Source organism: Trachurus japonicus, chromosome 19 (genome assembly GCF_045865225.1).
Source record: "Trachurus japonicus isolate A0001 chromosome 19, Traja_1.0".
Classification (NCBI taxonomy): domain Eukaryota; kingdom Metazoa; phylum Chordata; class Actinopteri; order Carangiformes; family Carangidae; genus Trachurus; species Trachurus japonicus.
This window is the reverse complement of record NC_140925.1, coordinates 12,441,019-12,459,145: the sequence shown is the minus strand read 5'-3', so window position 1 is coordinate 12,459,145 and position 18,127 is coordinate 12,441,019. Positions and strand designations below refer to the sequence as shown.

The 18,127-nt window shown below is 41.6% G+C and overlaps 2 protein-coding genes across 2 annotated transcripts; one reads left to right on the top strand and one right to left on the bottom strand.

Moving 5' to 3' along the window:
• Nucleotides 1-161: 161 nt before the first annotated feature.
• Nucleotides 162-6,811, bottom strand: hexd (hexosaminidase d). Its single transcript, XM_085761837.1, has 12 exons — nt 6,575-6,811; nt 5,993-6,088; nt 5,778-5,893; nt 5,568-5,655; nt 4,900-5,064; nt 4,056-4,239; nt 3,674-3,745; nt 3,395-3,593; nt 2,380-2,541; nt 2,196-2,300; nt 792-881; nt 162-623 (listed from the first exon to the last, which is right to left on the bottom strand). The coding sequence occupies exons 2-12, from the start codon at nt 6,077-6,079 to the stop codon at nt 452-454; spliced, it is 1,440 nt and encodes a 479-aa protein (XP_085617963.1). The 5' UTR covers nt 6,080-6,088; nt 6,575-6,811; the 3' UTR covers nt 162-451.
• A 109-nt stretch (nt 6,812-6,920) lies between these two features.
• ogfod3 (2-oxoglutarate and iron dependent oxygenase domain containing 3) lies at nt 6,921-17,197 on the top strand. The gene is made up of 9 exons (XM_085761535.1): nt 6,921-7,066; nt 8,520-8,746; nt 10,654-10,729; nt 10,856-10,898; nt 12,182-12,246; nt 12,343-12,399; nt 12,561-12,714; nt 13,005-13,128; nt 16,727-17,197. Exons 1-9 carry the CDS (start codon nt 6,963-6,965, stop codon nt 16,861-16,863), a joined length of 987 nt encoding a protein of 328 aa, XP_085617661.1. The 5' UTR covers nt 6,921-6,962; the 3' UTR covers nt 16,864-17,197.
• The last annotated feature ends 930 nt before the right edge of the window (nt 17,198-18,127 follow it).

The following is an 18,127-nucleotide window of genomic DNA, read 5'->3' as shown; positions in this document are numbered from 1 at the left end:
TCCGTCGTACCATAGGACATGAGGAATTTAATGACTCAAACTCTTCAGCTGAACCAAAGACTGAGTCTTAGGAAACACTTTGGCTCAATGTTTGATCTGTTTTTATATGTATGTATGTGTGTTTGTTTGAATTGAATCAGGGCTAATGACGACTGTTAATTTTTACTGTTGATTTTATTGTTTTTTATATATATTTTTTTTACAAGAAAGAGTTACAGGTGTGGTTTATATGAACCAGGTTGGTGTGTTCCTTATTCTATGAGCAACAATCAGCTGTTTACAATTATGTAATTGTCCTTCAACGATCAACTGTTTACAATGAGCCACTGATTCTTTGCTCTAAGTCTACATCAAATCATATCAGTGACACACTTAATTAAAGTGCTTAATAACATCATCAAAATAAAATGTATCGTAAAAAATATATGTTGTAGTAACATTCATTATTTTTCTATGAGACTATCTCTTTAACACAGGCCAGGGTTTCCTCTGTGATCCTCTGCAGAGGTGCCGTCACTGGGCTCACATGTTCTTCTATCCACTCCGTAGCAGTGCATTCTGGATAAAAACGCAACATTTCCTCTTTCACTGCCTCCAACTTCTGCTGCAGCGTAGTCAGATACCTGATGACAAGTGATTACCACAAAGAAATTGAAAAGCTGAAAAGTATTAGACTTTTTTTTTTTTGGATAACATTCTCCGACTTGAACTGTTTTCACCATGCATTTCATATGTTCACACTCCATTCACTCATCTAATCAAAAAAAAAAGAGAAAGAAGTCCGTCCTTACGCTGAAGCTTGGTTGTGAATCGTCATGATGATGAGTGGGTTTACCATCCTCCTCTGTCGCTGGTAGGGGCTGAACCATCCTCTCACAGCCCTGCAGGAAGGACACAGCTGTTCAGCCCTTCTCAGTGTGGCCCCAACAGAGTCGCTCCATACTGACCAGTTAATGTTTAAAGCAGAAGTAAGTGGTCCGGTCGTTTTGGCTAATGCTGCGTTCCAGGCAGGCTTTTGAAATCGTAAATTACAGCTTCAAGTCACAACTTACGACTTTGTAGCGTTCCAGGCAACCCACTCGTGTTTTTCCGACCTGTTTTACCGGTGAAAGTCACTATAACGGCCACTCGTAACTTCCGACCGGTGAACTCGTACCAGATCGAACTGGTACCACTTCACGGTCGGAAAAATACGAGTTTCCTTGAACGCACCATAACAGTCCTCGTCCCTACGTCGCCACATTCACGGCGTTCCTTGGCTGCACACACAGCCCTGCATGCCGTTCTCTCTCCTCATTGGATAAAAACTGTAGGATACGATAAATGTTTTCTCTTCGGCTCAGAGCAGAGCAGAGGGACTGACAGACCCGTGTTTCAGTCCAAACACTCTATGTAAGTGATTGCTGTCGGAAGATAGAACTATTTAAGACTTATATTAACACAAATATATCACTTACTTCTGCTTTAATGTTGGACATGCTACCAGATTTTCAAACTTTTTCAAACTAACCCATCTGCATACTGCATAGCCATGAGGCAGAAAGTGTAAACAGTGAATAAGGATTGTGGGAAATGTAGGAAATTGGCATGAGAAATGTAGGAAATTGGTACACTACTTCTTAGGACACATCTTTCTACCCAAAGTTTTGGTGTAAGTTGAGTTTCTAATTGCTCTATCCTTGTCTGTTTTTCCCTCTGTCTTTTTGTTCTTTTGCCCTTTAAGCCTGTCTTTTTACCCTGATGGATTTTATTGTAATTGGTGACTCTAAAGTGTACTGAGACCAGACCATGTAGCTACCATGGTGATTTTACACTGAACTAAACGAACCACAAACGAATGCGGAGATCTCACAGAGTCGGGCCTACTGTAGCAGAGGCTCGACTCTGTGGGGGCCAGTTCACTTGGATCGGTTGCTGAAACTTGAGAAGAATTTCCACTACAAAGCTTTGCAGTTGTCGGGAGAATCGAGCTCTGGTCTACATCCTGGTCTTTACTTTCTGTACAGGAAACCCCTGTGCCTCTAGTTTTTTGTTCTTTTGTCTTTTGGAAATCAGAGTATAATGTATAATGTATAATGAATACAAGATAAGACTGACTCTTCGCCCTCTCCTTTGTCTCTCTGCTAAGCTAACTGTAACTGCAGTGAACTGAGCCTGGTGTCAGAGGAGACGAGTGAGATGAAGGTTGAACTCACATGCTGTTTTCAAAGAAGCGAATATCGTCTGATATCAGCAGGTTATTCAGGTCAACGATGAGCTCAGCCAGTCTCTTTCCTGGGAACAATTCCTCCGCAGGTCTCCTGCAGGAACACAACACAAGCTAGAGATACTGCTGCACCTCAACAATGAGACAGTTACATCAGACAGTGCAGAGCTCACCTGTCCAAGGCCTGCACCTCCACCGATGGCACACTCAGCCTCTCACACACTCTGGACTGAGCCTCGTCACTGAGCTGACCCTGGACCAGCGTCTGCAGACAGGCTCCCAACGACGGAAGAGCCAGAGGCATCAGCTCACACAGCACGGACATGTGGTCATACCTACGGTGGCACAGGACCGGAGCGTTTTAGGAGGACTGGACTGGACTGGACCTGACCATGTCATGTCAGGTATCACTGTAAAGCTCTATCTCTCTCCTGAACAGTGATGTTGGCTCCATCTCATCCGTATTCGCAACCAAATGTAAAAGTATAATTTACATAACAATCTATGAAATTTTACAGTGCAAGTCTTTAAAGGCCGTTTTCTTCATACTCTGAACCCGAAATCTCCACTTCAGCAGCACTTACAGACACCAAACCTTCCAGTTTTATTCCTGTCTATATTCTGAAGGTTTTTACAGAGGGGATTGTTGATATATCATTCAAAGCCTTATTTATTTTTATTCCTAAAAACATGGCAAAACTTGATTTTTTTGGGGGGGGTCTGGTGACAGTATTTTCTCATTTACAGAGTGATAAAAAGAGATATCCAAAATCCCCTGTGTAAAAACTTCTGACTCTAATATGTCAACAAAATAAAACAAGAATTTTGAAAGTGGCTTTATCAATTTTTCAGATTTTGGTTCTGGAAATGTATGCAAATTAGTACATATTTCATCAGATATTGCCTCATTTACATATTCAAATATAAAATTTGACAAAACTTGTAATACAAAAAATATTTGTCTTAATGTACGTGATAAACTTGGGAAGTTTCATGGTGATATCTATTATTTAAAATTTTTACCCTATTCACCTGTAGTGTCTCCCCTTAATGTCCAATATATCCAGTTTATAACAGAAAGTAATTACACACTCATCTCACACACACACACACTAGTAGACCATGTAAAGTAAACTGGTACTGTATGTTCCACCTGTCAGTGTGGACAGGTGATAAGTGCGTCCTCACCTCTGCCAGCCGGTGAGGGCGATGCCCCTCAGGTTTACACCAGTAGGTAAAGCAGCAGCCACCTTCAGCCACTGCACATGATTGTCCACGTGCCTCTGAGTGCTGGGCACGCAGGTGTCAACACTGGTGGAGCCTTTGAAGGAGCTGGCAGCCCACAGCCCTGACAAACCAGCTGCGTGATACTTGTTCAGCAGAGACACTGTTCAGCACAAAGGATTCATCAGACACCAGAAACAAGAGACCAGAGATCACAAGTTTAGAGAAACTGGTTCCTACTACCTGTCCTGTCCACATCCAGTTCAGGGGTGTAGTCCCACAACATAGGCTGGACGAGTCCCACCAGACCACTATCTGTTCAACACAAGAACATATTATTGAAACTGTTAATGACAGCTCATAAAAACAAGACATTATTGCTGAACGAGTTAGTAATAATCATGCTGTAACTGAGGCCTTGCTTATTGTACCAACACCTTTAACCTGCAAACCTTCATGACCAGTTTCTGAGGAGCAGGAGCTATTTGTTTTGATTTAAATGCCACCACGGATGGAGAGAAACTAAATTTCAATCCCCTGTATATGTCGTGTATATATAGCGGTATTGACAAAAAAAAGTTGACTTTAACTTTAAAGCTGCAGAAACACCTTTGTTGCTTCTTACCTTTCAAAGTGTCTGGGCTCATGACTCTCATCATATCATCCCACATGATAACGGTCAAGTGAGGCCACGTCTCCTTGATGGCCTTGGCGATCTTTGTCACGTGACTCAGGAACAGCTGCTCCACTGTGCATCCTGTTGAGGCCAGCCACGACTGTGACTCCTCCCCCTCACCGAGCATGTACACCTGAGAGAATACGTGTATGGCAAGCGGATTTAACATTTAAAAGCTAAGTTTGACTATCCGGAATTAACATTGTAGCTATCAACGACGTCTTTCTGACTAGTCGTAATTACATTTTGAATAGTTGGATTTTTTATTCAAGATATAACTGAATTACGACTATTACGAATTCCAGTTTGAGATATCTTCAACGTCATTTTGACTAGTCATAATTCCAGTTACGTATATCTACAACGTCATTTCGCCTATAGTCAAAACTTAATTTAAGATATCTGAAAAGGGACATGTAGATATCTTTAATTGAGGTGAATTAAAGATATCTTGAACTGGAATTATGACTATAGTCAGAATCAAATTGTAGATATCTCAAACTGGTATTAGTGCTAGTTGTAATTCAGTTACAGATAACCATAATTCACACAGTGGGTATCTGCAACTGAATTATAGATATCTGTAATGACAAACCCCATACACATGAATGGCAAAAGTGACGTAATTTGTCCTAGTAAGAACGTAGTTGCGGACATCTGAAATGTTCTTTTCGACAAGGCAAAACATCTGCAACACATATCCAGTCTGGCTTTTAAATGTTAAAATGGCTTGCCATATTATGACATGTGTCACATAAGGGAGGCGTGCCACATGACTGAGACTCATCCTCACCTCATCGCCTCCAATGTGCAGATAGTTAACGCCTGGATGTGACTCCACCACCTGCCTGAGCATCTCCATCACTAGCGTCTGTCCCTCTGTTTTGTGAGGGTTCAGAGTGCCCAAACAGTGAGGCACCTCCCTGAGGCCCGACATAGGCTGATGCTTCAACACAAACTGACAGAGACAAAAACACACAGCAGGTCAGACACCGAGCATCACGCCGAGCAGGAAGCACATCTTCCTCACCCAGGGCCGTTGTATAGGGGAGAAAGGTGATGATAATTTTAGGGGGCCCAGCACCTAATGGGGCCCACAAAAAACCCCAGTAGTCTAATCTTTGTATGACTGATTTATTCTGCATAAGACCCTGACTAATACTCACAGTAATGCTGCATTAGCATCAAAACAAAGTAGGCTAAATAAAAAATTTGTCTTGTTACTGTGTTTTTGTGACCTAAGGGACTACAGATGCAAATTAGCTTAAAGCTACAATCTGGTATAGTGCATCAAATGGCAACATTTATGTTTTAAGTGTACATTGTCCCTTTTAAATAAATTAAAATTGAAATTGAAAAATGATAATACATACGTAGTGGAAGTGGAAAAGTTAGAGGTAGGGGCCCATTTTAGTATTCTTTAAGGGGGCCCAGAATTCCTAGCAACGGCCCTGGCCTCACCTCCATGTGTCCAAACGTCTGCACCAGGGGGATCACCTCCATGGACTTAGATCTGGCAAATTCCAGCAGAGATAATATTTCCTGTCGGCTGCAAGCAAACACAGTAATTAAGACTTGATGAGACACCAGACATGACCGTTGGTTGAATCTTCTCTTCCTCACAGTGAAGATTGTAACGATGAATGTTGCATGGATAGAGTCAAAGTGCACCTGTAGGCAGGCTGAGCCGTGGCCTTCAGCAGCTGCAGCTCCCCCTCATAAGGAAACATGTCCTCGTACTCCACCAGCAGACCCTCGGCTCCCAGATCGGAGAACAGCTCAATCAGCTGAGGAGGCCAAAAGGTCAGATAATACATGTGACATCAATGACACACAGGTGTAGGGACACGTGTAAATGTGTTACAGACCACATACAGGGGTCTCACCTTGTGGAGGTAGTCTGCTTTAGGAGGGGCGCCTTTCAGATCTAAGTGAACCAGTTTCTGTCCTTCAGGCCAGGGTGGATACTTCATCTTGTCTCACTGTAGACACCAGCAGAGCAGAGCGTCAACAATAGATACACAGATGAGTGTCCACGTCTGGTACTGGTCTTCTATCTGATACCTAGAGTCAGAGGTAAACAAGGTGAGGCAGCGTTTCTATGCAATCCACTATCTGGAACAAACTCCCAGAAACCTGCAGGTCTGCCAGAACTCTTAGTGCCTTTAAATCAACATTGAAGACTTTCATGTTTGCTGACGCCTTTCATTAACTGCACTGTAACATTATTCTGTTATTGTATATCTTTTTACTATGTTTTAGTTGTTCTGTCTCCCTTTCTGTTTTACTTATTTTTATATCTGTTTTAATTCTTTCTCTTGTCTGTTTTTAAATAATGTTTGCTTTTTATGTTCTTATTTTGCTAATATGTAAAGCACCTTGAGTTGTTTTGTTGCGGAAATGTGCTATAGCCTAGGCTACAAATAAACTTGCCTTGCCTTGTCTGAGACTCAGCTGGTTTGACTTACCTGGACAACAGATCGGATGGGATGCGCAATCTGCACTGGATGGAGGATCTGTAGGTTTTTGAGGATGTTTATGCTGTGGCGCGGATCAAAGCACCTTCCTCTTTGTTTAAATGTACGTACTGCAGCGTTATTCTCTGTTTTCTATCTGTCGCCCTGCCCTCCTCCTTTCAAATCAAAAACATACGATAGACGATCGATTCGTCCAGTCTGAATGGGAAGAGCAATGGATGAAAGAGCGAATAATGAACCCATTCCCGCCTCACTATACAGCTGTGCCTGCGGTGCAACAACTGGGCCAATGAAAACGTTACTTTCCTTTCCGGACAGCCAATGCGTGAACCCGCAGTCATCCACTCGGAAGTGGGGAGTCACAGCCAGGCATGGATGGATGTGGATGGTACATGTCGAGGATTTCTACGTCAAGATGGTGCTACTACGAATGAGGAATACAAAGGGTGGGAACTCCACTGAGATCGAAAAGAAGATAAAAAGGTAGGTGATCACTGACCCGGATCTCCAGTTCTGATGTGGTGGAGCAGAAAACTGATGTTTGAGCAGCAGTGACTCAACAATCAACCCTCAAGAAGCACAAAGATAGGACCACTAATACAGCCACCACTGTGATGTGCATTGAAAATGAGCAAGAGTACTCTTTTGTTGCTTTATATTGTCCTCCTGTTACAACTTGTTTTGCTTTTTTAGTCCTTTTGGGGGGTTTTTTGTGTTTGTTTTTGTTTTTCTGTCCTCCTTTATGTTTGTGATGTTGATGGGTTGTAGGCTATGTTACTGCCACCTGATTAGTTGTGCCATTTTTTCTTAAAATGAAAAAAAAGAAAAGAAATGAGGAAGACTGAGACTTAAGAGGGACAGATACAGGAACGCTGCTCTTCATGACCTTTTTCATACATGCACAGCTTTAGACCCAAAGTTGGCCCTTCTCATGTGGAGAGGGGGTGACAGAATCTACAACAGACTCACCACAGTGATTGTGACCACTAAAGAATAACTTATTTAACTTATTTTATGGTATTTTAGTGTGGATACATCATTTGATATACTTTAGGCTGCTGCAATCTGTTAAATGCACTCTTAAAATCAATCTCTTAATATAAAATATTATATAATTGTTAACATTTCATTAGGCTGAGGTGGAAAAGAAGACCACTTTGCTGATGATATTCCAGACAAGACTTTCTGCTACCTCTGTCCCTAGCAAGAGAGACTGTTAGTAGAAGCAGAAAGCCACTCCTTCTGCAAACAATGTGGACAAGTTAAGAAAAAACACAAGAAATGTCAGTACAAGCAGGAACTAGCCTACTGCACAGTCCTAAGTGAAGCTAAAAGCTAGTAATTTTAATAGTATAGCAGATGTGTTATAAAATGTGTGTTCTTTTCCAATGTGTTAACTTCAAAAATCCCAGCAGGTTTGTTGGAATGTACTTTTTCCTCTGACAGAGTGTTAACGAATCCTCCTAGTGCTGCAGCCGACGCGGGTTTATTGCTGTACTGTTGTGTAAGCATAACAACAGCCTGTAACTTACTTGGCCCAGAGTTTGAACTGAAACTGCAAAGATATGCACCGTTTTAAGGTGCACAGTGGCCCCTAACTTAAAATTTAAAATGAAATCAAATCAAATTTAAGAGCATGCAGAAAATTTAGGGGCACAATAAATTGACTTGCAAAGTGAATATTCACATTTCCTTTGCGTTCATGATGCACACACATTGTCCTGCCGTCTGTAATAACATAAACCACATTCGTTGAGTCGCCCCTTCCACATTTCACCAGTGTAAAAAAAATTAAGAAAAACCCCTGCACTTTACTGGTTGCACATTGTTTTGTCTTGAGAGAGACAGAGAGAGATTTCTGAATCTGTGCATATAACCTGGACTTCATCATCATCAGTTGATTCTCCAGACCTTCTTTTCTTTCTGTGGTTGTCAGAGGTCATGCCCTGAGGCAGGGGTCTGCGTGGAGGGGGTCCAGAGGACTCGTGGCCTTGCTGCTGGTTGCTGTGTGTGTGTGCACGGTGGTAGCCTGCTTGTACATGCAGCCTGTGGACAGCGACATCACAGGGACACTGGTCAGCCAGGGGGAGCTGGTCTCCTCTCAGCCCCGAGTCTTCAATGTCCAGTGCTCCAAAGACTACGAAAACTACAAGCGATTCCCAGGTGACGAAAATAAAGAGATTCAGAACAAATAGTTTTTTTTAAAATTCTTACAAGCAATATCAATTTTATAATGAAAAAATAAAACCAGTCAAAGATAGGGACAGAACCTTTTTCGCCCCAAACCAACGGCCCTGACCCTCACCCGCCGCAGTTGACGACTTCACCTGCTCTGGACCTAAAAGATCCACGCAATACACACCCATTACAAGCCCCAGGTTTCTCCTTTGTGGCGCCCCCTATGGGCTGAGCTCAAAGTGTTTTGGTGGGCTCATTCTTAGTCTCCTTCTGATATCGACTGAGTTTCGTGACGATCGGAAAAACGGTTAATGATTTGGCTCCGATTTGCTAAGCCCCGCCCTTTGAAAGGATATTTTGCTTGACAGTGGCCATGTTTTTTGACCGATCTTGCTCATTTATAATAGAAATGACTGTCTCAGCCCCCCAATGCCATATACTATGTTTGGTGTTGATAGCATACATTTTTCAAAAGTTCTATTAATTTTACTGTTTTTAATGTTATTCAAATTAGCAAAAAATCCGTAATAGCAGTGTTCATGGTCAAAGAGGCTTTTTTTGTAGAGGACTATCAGGAGGTAGCCTGGCTCTCGCCAGACCCTTGTAGTTCCGCAAAGCTACGCCAGAGGCGCTACGCTCAGCTTCACACAAGGGTCTGGACTCGAGGCCAATGCAAACTTCTTCCCCGGAGCAAAAAATAATGAACCAATCAGGATCGCCGGGCGGGACTTTCTGAGGTGTGACGTAGCGCTGAAGCGACTGTTTGAGTCAAACAACAATGGCGGCTCGCAGTGAGTGGCTGAAGTAGCACGTCAACAAGATAACGGACAAGTGGTTTATCCAATCACATACAAGATTTTTTTACAAGGCCCCGCCTTCTGAAATGAATCGCCTATGGAGCAGTCCCAGACCCTTGTGTGGAGCTCAGCGTAGCTTTGCGGAACTACAAGGGTCTGGCGAGAGTCAGGCTAATCAGGAGGACGTGTGCGTAAAATTTCAAGTCAATAGCACTTATGGCTTGGTGGGGAGAGCCTTTTGAAGTTTACACTCTGTTAAAGCGCCCCCATTCGGCCGATTGGGATCAAATTTTTTGAGCAGTACTTGGATGTCATTTATAGCCGATGTACTAAGTTTCGTGTCTCTAGGTCCTTCCAGCTCACCATAAATTAATAAAACGCAAACAATGATGGTTAATGATGAATAGGCCATGCCCACTTTCACCTATCAACATGGCACACAAGATACTTACCCCTGTAGAGCATGCACACCAAATTTGGTGAAATTCCATCCAATGGTCTTTGTGGCATGTATAGCACCCCCTATTGGTTGAGCTCAAAATGCTTTGGTAGGCAGCTTCCCAGTCACATTATGAACCTGCCCACCAAGTTTTGTGATGATAGGGCAAAGGGTGTAGGAGTTATGGCCAATCATTTCTAAGCCCTGCCCATTGCAAAGATATTTTGGTCTGTGGCGGCCATGTTTTTTGACCGATCTGGCTCATTTATTATAGAATTTGTATTTTTATTTCCCCCGGGGCCATATACCAAATTTGGTGTTGATAGAATCAATCTTTGAAAAGTTCTATTCATTTTACTGTTTTTCACATTATGTAAATTAGCAAAAGATTTGGCGGACTTTAATGGTCCAATTGGCTTTTTTGTGAAGCACATTGAGCTGGACTTGAGTGTCAAATTTCCAGTCCCACAGAAGAACAGCTTCTCCAGAGTTTAAAGACCTGTAGTAGATTGAGATCAGCATGCTGCCAGAGAAAACAGGGAACACACCATACTAACAGAACAATGAGTGCAGGGCCAGGAGAAAAAAACACTTTTTGGCCCAAAGCCGCCATCCTGAAACTTCAGATGTTTATCCAATTCTCTTTCTCATCCCAGGATGCACCCCCAAGAGGTGTGGCCGTGCCGTTTTAGACAGTCTGGTCACCAGGGAGGAGGTTCAAGCACTCAGGAGGTAAACACTGTTGTACAGGGCACACCATCTGTGTCAGGTTGATCTTATTATTATAACCTTTATTTATTCTCTAGAGACATTTTCAATGTCGTTGATCTGTAAGTGGTTTCTGTGTCTGACCCACAGGCTTGCTGAGAGGGGGATGGCACTAGCTGGGTCGGAGGGAGGGGTAAGTATGTGACCTGACCACATGAATAGTGTATCAGGGCTTAAAGGGATAGTTCAACATTTTGGCAAATTGGCCCATTGCCATAATCCCTATAGTCATAGCAGTAGGTTCGTTACCTTTATTTGTCGGTGTAAGCTACTTTTAGAACTGCGAGCTGCTCAGAGCTACGCTATGGAGGCTAATGTGGTGAATGTGCAGGTCACAACTTGTCCACCAGAGCGTTTTGGAGTTGTTGGATTGTGTATTTGATGAGTTTGATGAGGGAAACCAAGAAATCCCATTAGCCTCCATAGTGTAGCTCTGAGCAGCTCGCGGCACCCACCGAAGTCTGCCATGTTGCATCGCCGTCTTTGAATACGGTACGTGAAAGCAGACAAATTTGGCTCAAACGCTCTATTGAGTGTCTGTGTCTAGGCTTGTGCCTGGAGGATGATCGACATAGTTGTTTTTGTTTTTTTCTGCCGTTATAAGACACACACGGTGCTACAGCTGAGCAGCATTAGCAGCTAGGTCTTACAATGTTGAACTGTTCTTATACAAAGTGCAGCCAAACACAGGTGGGTGCTCACCACTTTCGTTGTCCAATTTGTGTACAGTGACAATAAAGACTATTCTATTTTATCAAGGTGGACTTCTGTTTTATCTTTGCTTCTCAGGCACACTGTATCTTTGGGCTCATTATGACATTGTAGTCTGTACTGAGAAACATGTGGACATCTTCAGTCCTGATCAGTCTTTGAATCTCAGACAATAGTATTCCTGCAGTAGTGGCTGTTAGTTAGCGAACCTTTTCATGCCAGCGCCACCAAGTGAGTAGGAGTACCAGAAACAGTTGCAGTTTTTGGGACTGTACTGTACTTCTAGGGCCCTAGAGGTTTATTTCACCTACTTTTTGTCTAAGTACAGTTTTAAATGTTATTTTCATTTACTTTGTTCTCCCAGTATTTGTTTATTTGTTTTAAGGGTTTATTTACCCCCTTTTTATTCACCCAAATGATTTTTTTTCTGTCACGTGGTTGCTAAGAGATGCCTGTTGGACAGTTTGTGTAACTGGCCTCATTTGGTGATCATCAGACAAAACAAAGATTTTACAATGTAGGAAGACAAAAGAAAAATTCACTCTCTAGTGCCTTGGAATTTTTCTTTTGTCCTCCTACATCCTCGATCCCTTTCCAAAGAGCACCTCTATTTTAAACAACGAGTCCACGAAGCGCTCCTTTTTTTGAACATTTTTTGAAAGATTTTACACTGTTTTCTAGCAAATTTGATTTTAACTTCTGCAGGCTTCCATACTGGACCTGCACTCTGGAGCTCTCTCCATGGGGAAACAATTTGTCAACATATACAGGTGAAACTCCTGCATGTTGTCTTCATGTCATTTGTCAGCGAGTGTCAGTCTTTTCACATGCCTGTCTCTTATTGGCTGCTGTGAATGTGTCTGCAGGTATTTTGGGGCTCAGATCAGGGATGTGCTCACAGCAGAGGATTTCCAGCTCTACAAGTAAGGGGCCTTAAGTCATTAGTCTTAGTCTTGATAAGCCTGTGCATATTCTCATTTGTCCAGGTCATAGTATCTTAAAGGAATTTTAAATTGAAAGCAACTGGACTTGGTTATTTGTCTAGAAATCAATCACTCTAACTCGATGCATGTTCCCCCATCAGAGATGTGCGTGGGAGAATCCAGGCAGTTATAGCGAAGACCTTCGGTCTGGACCAGACTCTGATGTATCTCACCAAGCCCACGTTCTTCTCCAGGATCAACACCACGTTAGCCAAGACCCAACACGATGAGTACTGGCATCCACACATAGATAAGGTAACAAACACTATTAGGGGTGTACTCACTTTTGTTGCCAGTGGTTCAGACATTAATAGCTGTGTGTTGAGTTATTTTGAGGGGACAGCAAGTTTACACTGTTATACAAGCTGTACACTGACTACTTTACATTGTATCAAAGTGTCGTATCTTCAGTGTTGTCCCATGAAAAGTTATAATAGAATATTTTTTTAAATGTCAGGGGTGAACTCACTTTTGTGAGATACTGTATGTATGTATGTATGTATGTATGTATGTATGTACATTATACATGAAATCTCATCTCATAGGTAACTTACGGCTCCTTTGACTACACCAGTCTTCTCTACCTGTCTGACTACGGCTCTGACTTTACTGGAGGAAGATTCATCTTCATGGACCAAAATGGGAATCAGACTGTGGAACCCCGGGCAGGTAAAGTAGAGTTTTTTTTTTTGCTGTCGCACAGTGAAATCACTCTAATGGTTTCAGGAGAATCATCAAATATTTTGGGGACTTTTTATCAAACACTGAGCAAACTTACTAAGATAAATAAAAAGAAAAGAAAAGAAACAACTCACTCTCCCGTGCCACCGTGGGGGGCTGTGGCGCAAAGTGAGAAGAGACAAAAAACCTGGTAGGAGCGAAAAAACGCAATGTTTTGTTCAACCACCAGGTGGTGCTACGAGCGTAACCAGTGTGGGCAGGTGCGTTCAGGCGTGGACCCTCATCACACGTGAAGTTTCGAGCAAATCGGATAACCCTAACCCTAACCCATGGACAGGTGGCACTGAAACACGACGCTAACCTATAATGTAATAATTTCCTGAAAATGTAATAACGCCGGAAAATGTAATAAAATTTCCACTTAACTAGATCGAAAATGTGATAAAACCCAATAATGTAATAACTTCACCAATAATGTAATAAAATATTCTGACTGATATTGTAATAACATTTTTACCTATAATGTAATACCTTATTACAGTGAACTTAACTTAATAAGAGAGTCTTATAAATACGGGTTATCAACCTTGGTTCACTTGTTGACAATTTCAAACAGTCATATATTAATTATTTTGGTCCTTCAAATGTTTTAATTTATTCTACATTTATTCTTCCAGTTAACAAAATAGGTAGTGCATCCCAGAGCAGCAACCTGGAGCACATTTTTTCTATTAGGGGAGGAAGGTTTTCTTGAAAGAAAGAGGTATATTGTCTTGTAGGTGAAATTTTCTGAGGGGATTTAAAATGGGGAAATTGTCCAGGAGTGACAAATCATCCATGTGTGTGTAAAAGTAAGGTTGGTTAGGATTTGGGCAGTAACCTATAGCCCTGAGATCTGCTGAGCGCTTCAAATTGATCCGGGTGCACTAACTTCTCTAGCAGTGGGTTTAGCTGGTGTGCCACTATTTTGGCGAATAACTTTCCATCAACATTGTGGGTCTTTCCCTTCTGTGGCCACAGTTTGAGTGAGTCAGCTGTAAAACAGCACTTGTCTGGGCGTGCTCAATTAACTTTTCATAAATAAGGGGATAGCTTTTCACCAGGGAGTCCATCAGGACCTGATATTTTATTACCTTTCAATGAGGCAATGGCATACTGTACCTCAGTGTTCAGCAATTCACAATCCTCCCCACCTAATCTGGGAAGTCACATTTATGTAATTGTCATAATTGAGACACAATTTTGTTTCAGAGCCAATATTTAAAGGAACTTGGGGCAGGATTTGTGAAGAAATACATACGTTTTAAGTTTTTTAATACTAACGGGTGATGAAGCATTCAAAACCAAAAAGAATGAGCCCACTGGCGTACCTCTCCGTTGCCTTGAACAGGCTGTGTGCTGCATAATGCGCTGCAGCTCTGGGTCCACTGTCCTGAGGCAGAGAATGACTAATTGACAACTTTGATGCATAATTTTATATACTTAACAACTTTCTCAGTCCTTCAAATTTGACAGAGTGGTTAATAATATGTTTTCCTCTGGCATTATAAATTTTAGATTCCCAATCTGTGGTCAATTTATCCAATATTTCCAGTATTTCTGAGCAAATGTTGTTGTGCTGATGCAGTGAGAGACTGTGGCGGGCCCAAACGAGACTGTGGCGGCTAATTAATGGGAAACGCTGGTATAGTTTGCTGTTTCCAATACAGCCACAGTGTCACAGCATCAGCTGCACTGCTGTGGAGAGTTCATGCGCGCTCACGCACCAGCTTGGCTGATGGCTGCAGTTACCCTAACGGCCACAACGGCCGTTGTATCACTAATGAGTCTTATTCCTTGATCCTGCCCCAAGTTCCTTTAACGGTAGTTTTTTAACATGAGTAAATACTTCACATATCTTAAAGGTCACTGCCGCTGTTTTATGTCTTTGCATCGCTTCTCTTCCTTTGGCTTTTCGCAGTAAAGTGCATTGTTTGCAAGCACTGGTTTCTGATGCTCTGGGACAGGATGATTCCTGATTCCATCTTTTTTATTCACATTTACATAATGAGTCTAAAAATTTATGAAAAATAAATCTCTAAATGATAAGACACAGCTGCATCAAGCTATATGAACACATGTTTTATTTTGAAACAGCACATTGCCATGGACCCACAGAGTTTTTGTCCAAGAGGAAAGATGATTAAATGTTTTCAGTCATTTCTGTTGACACTCTGGAGTCTGGACTGAATCTCACCACTTCATCTCTGCATGGTTCCACTTCCATGTCTTTGGGTTTCAAATTTCCTCCGGTTCCACAAACAACATCTGCATAATACGCAGTCTGAATGAGCTCACTGATTTTCCAAGAAGAAGACGAGGATTATTTCCACTGTCAGCTGAGATCAGCACATTGCTAAAGCTAATTAACCAATTAACACCAGATGCCTTTTATTGGAAAACAAATGTTTAAATTTTAGGATGTGACTGTAGGATGGGTCGCACAAAACCCATATTGCTGTTTCTGAACTGTATTTGCATAAGCATGTGCTGGAGTTAACATGGTTAGAGAGGAATGTAAATGTTTCAGTTTTGGGGGACTAGAAATATTTATATCAGACTGGCCTCTGTTCACGGTAACAACGTTGCTAAGCAGTGCTAAAGGTCAACAAGAGAAGAAAAAGACTCTACTTATATTCCTGCCTTCTGAAAAGCAGTAGTCAACTAATCTAGCATGCTAATAAACCCAAATGTTTTTGGTCTGTGGGTCTGGAAGCTGGAAAACCTACAGAGAACCCATGCAGCAGGGAGAATATGTCAACTCATGGGGATTGAAACCAGAACTTTCTTGCTGTGAGGTGCCCATGCCAAACTCTGATCCTCCATACATGCTTGAACTGTGTTTAACCCTCCTGTTGTCTCCTGGGTCTAATTGACCCAATCTGTTCACTTCCTCCATGCTTCCTTCTTTCCTTCCTTTCTCCCTTCCTTCTTTCCACAGTCCTTTTTTCCTTCCTTCTTTCCTTCCTTACTTCTTCTTCCTTCCTCTTTTGATCCAGTTGACCTGGTCTGTTCCCTCCCTCCATCTTTCTTTCCTTCCCTTTCCCTTCCTTCTTTCCACAATCCTTTTTGCCTCCCTCCCTTCCTTCCTTCCCTTCGTCCTTATTTCTTCCTTCCTTTTTGAACCAGTCTGTTCCCTCCCTCCATCTATCTTTCCTTCCTTTTTCCCTTCCTTCTTTCCTCCTATCATTCCCTTTGTCCTTCCTTCCTTCTTTCCCTTCATCCTTCCTGCCTTCCTTCCTTCTTTCCCTTCGTCCTTCCTTCCTTCTATCCCTTTATCCTTCCTTCCTTCCTTCCTTCTTTCCCTTTGTCCTTCCTTCCTTCCTTCCTAACTTCCTTCCTTCCGTCCTTCCTTCCTTGACCCAGGAGGACAACAGGAGGTTTAACCCCAAATACTGAGATATGCATAATGCTCAGTTAGGCTATACCTGTCTTGTATTCAACATTGAAATGTAACTGATATTAGTTTGTGAGATATTCACCAAGCATTTCTATGCAAAAACAGTGTCTTTGTATCACTCCTCCCTCTGCTCCCCTCATCTTCCAGGACGAGTCTCCTTTTTCTCCTCTGGCTCAGAGAACCTCCACCGTGTGGAGAAAGTGGCGTGGGGAACACGCTACGCCATCACTGTGTCCTTCACCTGTGACCCTGCACACGGCATCTCTGACCCTTCTCTGCCCTGAAGCACCCTGCGTGACGCCCACTGAGTCGGATGAGCCCTGTGACAAAAAGGAAGAGGAAGGATGATGAGAAAAGAAACAGTGAGCCTGTTTGTGAAGGTTTGACTGTTCAACCTTCAATTTGTGTAAATGTAATTTTCAGACTGGTTATGAATACAATCTTCCTGTTCTGTCTTGGCTTTTACTATCCCAGATGAAACTGCTTCTGGGAAAGACATTGAAGTAGGATTTTCTTTGTCTCCTTATGTTTCACATGTGAAGCATAGACATAATTCTTGTTCTCACCCAGCTCTAAAGAGGCCTGTTCTTCAAAGAGGAAACCTTGTTGTTCATTAAGTATGAAGGTAGATTTGTGTCTTTATTATTCAATCAAAACAAGGTTGCTTCAATCAAAACATATATTTTCAATAAAAAAACCTTTACTTCAATCAAAAAGCAAAAATGCATTTAAACACTGTTTTTCTTTGATTGAAAATGTTTTCTTTGATAGAAGTGAAGGTTTTTTTGTTTGAAGCAACTTTTTTGATTGAAGTAATGTTGTTTTGTGTTTGGGCCATATTATGGGTAGGACATTTGTGTCTTTATAATTCAATCAAAAAAGAAGTAGCTTCAATCAAAAAAAAAAGTTTTCAATGATAAAAAAAAAAGTTTTTGAATGCAAAAAAAATATTTGAGACTCAAAACATTGCATTTGAACACTTTTTTTTGGACACTTTTGAGAAATTCTACTGGGGTGAATTCAGGTAGCCTTGGGACACTATTTGTAAATCCATTTTCTGAGCCATTTTTTGTCATCAAGATCAATAAATAACCCAACAAATGAGATATGTCTGGATTTCTCTGGGTGTCTACATTGTTTATGTGAAACAATTATGTGCTAATTCTTTTGTGAGCGCACAGCACAATATTTTAAAAGTTTTGACACAAAACTATTTTTTCGCAATTTATTTGGTAATTTGGGACACAGGCCTGTGGATGTAGGATATTGCATGGAGCTGCAATTACATAAAAAAGACACTATAGATTGCTTAATTATGTATATTAGGCCTATAGCCTATTATGTTTATGTTATATATTGTTTATAATCTTGTGATTTGGTTACAGTATACCAATTATTTCAACAAACAGCAGATTTAATAGCCTGTAACATATTGTTAGCAGAGTACAGACCTCATGAGAAGCAAGCATGTTTTTTAAAACATATTTGGTGAATATAAATATATAAAATAACATAAGAGATAACACAATCTGACCTACTTTTGAACCT

Bases quoted from the DNA above. Each gene is read 5' to 3' on its own strand.
- hexd (XM_085761837.1), bottom strand. From the start codon at position 6,079: ATGAAGTATCCACCCTGGCCTGAAGGACAGAAACTGGTTCACTTAGAT. The intron at 2,301-2,379 runs GTGAGCTCTGCA...GTGTTCCTGCAG, and splicing joins GAGGTGCAGGCCTTGGACAG to GAGACCTGCGGAGGAATTGT. The intron at 882-2,195 runs GTGAGTTCAACC...TCCTTCCTGCAG, and splicing joins CGCTTCTTTGAAAACAGCAT to GGCTGTGAGAGGATGGTTCA.
- ogfod3 (XM_085761535.1), top strand. From the start codon at position 6,963: ATGTGGATGGTACATGTCGAGGATTTCTACGTCAAGATGGTGCTACTA. The intron at 12,400-12,560 runs GTAAGGGGCCTT...TTCCCCCATCAG, and splicing joins GAGGATTTCCAGCTCTACAA to AGATGTGCGTGGGAGAATCC. The intron at 12,715-13,004 runs GTAACAAACACT...CTCATCTCATAG, and splicing joins GGCATCCACACATAGATAAG to GTAACTTACGGCTCCTTTGA.